Here is a 2,443-nt window from a genome sequence, read left to right as displayed (position 1 = left end):
CCCCGCCTCCAACACCGCAGCCTGCGCCTTCCACACAACTGCTGCGAGCCCTTCACAGCGTATCAATCCAAGCCATTGTTTTCTGTCCAGACGTGTCATGCGTACAATAGCATGAGTGGTGTAAGGCACCCCCTTGTCAAGAGTGACTCGGTCACCCTTGCGTTGATGATGAACATGGCAGCAGGTTCGGCAATATCGATGCTCAACACATCGGTTGGAAGCATTCAGATGCGCACAAGTGATCTCATATATAATAACTCCCGTGCACGCAAGAACCGGCACACAGTCTCCTTTGGATCGTAACCCGGAGTGCTTATTTGCAGCCGTGGCGACCCACTTTGGGGCATACTGTTAAGATCTGCAAAAAGAACCGGACGCAGCACATAGCTTGCCCTGCACCAATCCCCCGCTGCACCAGTTTCATCACCCGCAGCTCGCTGCAATGGTGGCGCCTGCCAAGTGGGCCATCGTAACCGGAGGTGTGTTGCGTCGCGCATCCCATACCGTACCTTGGGGTGTCCTGTTTGTTGCGCCGCCCTCATCAGCCTTCGATCAGGTCATGTGTTTCTGGCGCGCCAGGCGCGCTGTTCAGCAATGCGCGCGCTTGCTTCTGCACCAGCAGCTTCTCGTCACCGCCCCTCTGCACCCCTCCTCCCTGCTCCCATACGATGCAACAGCCAATCGCGGCCTGGGATACGATGTTGCCAAGCAGCTGGCGGCTTCTGGTCGCTCTGTGATCATCACCTCACGAGACAAGGCTGCGGGTGCGCCTGTCTCTGCCGTGCGCCCGCCAACCACGCAAGCTGAGCTTTGCCGGCCCGCCCGCCGCTTGTGGGACAGCCGGTACACCACCACGGCTTGTAACGATCCAGCGCAGCACATCGCATAGCCGATGTCAACTTGTCTATTCACCATAATTACACCCAGCACCACCCCTTGCACAACCTGCATGCCCCCCCCCTCTTGCGCCGGCACCGCCTCTTCAGGCGCCGCTGCCGCCCAGGCTCTGTCCGAGGCCGCGGCTCCGGGTGCCAGGGTGGTGGTCCTCCAGCTGGAGGCCAGCAGCCCTGACAGCATCAGGGCGCTGGCGGCCGAGGTCCAGGCCGAGTACGAGGGCCAGGTCGACCTGCTGGTGGGCGGCTGGGGGGTGATTGGGTGGGGTGGCCAACATTTAGTGGTGATGACGAGGGGACTTGGCAGGTGCCAGCGAGCGAGGGCTGGAGGATGGCGCCCGCGCAGGGGATTTGAAGATCGGTTTACTGCTCAACAGTGCCCGGCACGGTAGGGCCTACCACTTATCCTGGCACGCGCGCGCGCGCACACACACACACACACACACACACACACACACACACACGCGCGCGCGCGCACACACACACACACATACATACACACGCACGCACGCGCGCACACACACACACACATACACACACGCACGCGCACACACACACACACACACACACACACACACACACACGTGCGCGCATGCACACACAGATCAACAACGCAGGCGTGGTTGTTGCAGACATTTCAGCGGCAGACCACGAGGCCACCCTCAAGACCAATCTTGATGGCGCCATCGACATCACACTGGCGCTGCTGCCGCACCTGGCTCAGGGCGCGAGGGTCGTCCAGGTCGCATCACGTGAGTCACGCCTGCGTGCTTCCATCACGTGGTCCAGTTGCTGGGTCTCAGCCATTCCTGGTCATGGTACACGCAGCAATCACCAAGCAGCAGCAGGTGCATCCTTATTCCTGTTGATGGTATCCGAATAGCAATCAGTGCAAACGTATGTGCTCGACGCTGTGTTTTTATGGGCCCTTGCAATACGCAACGCCCCCCGCCCCTACAGAGATGGGCATGCTGGGCATGGTGGGCCCAGGGTACCGCGAATCCATCAAGGCTGCCGCCACCCTGGATGACGTCAGGGCGGCCGCCCACAGGTTTGACGCGGAGGACCTGGCCCAGAGCCACCCCATAGGGCCGTCGTACGCCGTGTCCAAGGCGGCGCTCATCAGGTGCGCTGGCTGGGCATTCGAATCAGAACAAGCGCACACAGTAGGCCGGCATCTCCACGTGGCAGCCATGCTCGCAGCAGCTAGCCACGGCAGCGACACCACGCACGCCACCTGGAGGGCCTGAACCGGATGGTGTTGCACATCTGATTTGCAACCACGATACGCCTAATGCACAGCATGTCGTGTTGTTTGCACCGTGGCTGTTGTTTTGCCGCTGCCGCACACCCACATTGCAGTGGCATTCCACCAGCACATGCACATGCGAATGTTGGCGCTTGCATTCACACTCTTCCCCGGCTTACATGGTGCACAGGGCAACCCAGATCATGGCAGAGAGCCCAGATTTCAAGGCTAGGGGCATCTCAGTAGTGGCGGTCACGCCTGGCTGGTGGTGGGTGTTTGCAGGCAGGGGCCTCAATTGAGG

General features: G+C 60.7%; 1 protein-coding gene across 1 annotated transcript; it reads left to right on the top strand.

Annotated features, from left to right (window-relative positions):
• Positions 1-442: 442 nt before the first annotated feature.
• On the top strand, positions 443-2,103 carry MNEG_6963 (Short-chain dehydrogenase/reductase 2; the record flags this gene model as incomplete). The annotated part of the gene is made up of 6 exons (XM_014044563.1): positions 443-479; positions 678-764; positions 987-1,132; positions 1,498-1,645; positions 1,854-2,019; positions 2,085-2,103. 6 exons carry the CDS (start codon positions 443-445, stop codon positions 2,101-2,103), a joined length of 603 nt encoding a protein of 200 aa, XP_013900017.1.
• Positions 2,104-2,443: the final 340 nt, after the last annotated feature.

Source organism: Monoraphidium neglectum (genome assembly GCF_000611645.1).
Source record: "Monoraphidium neglectum strain SAG 48.87 unplaced genomic scaffold scaffold01188, whole genome shotgun sequence".
NCBI classification, from domain to species: domain Eukaryota; kingdom Viridiplantae; phylum Chlorophyta; class Chlorophyceae; order Sphaeropleales; family Selenastraceae; genus Monoraphidium; species Monoraphidium neglectum.
This window is presented reverse-complemented; position numbering and strand designations above follow the sequence as displayed.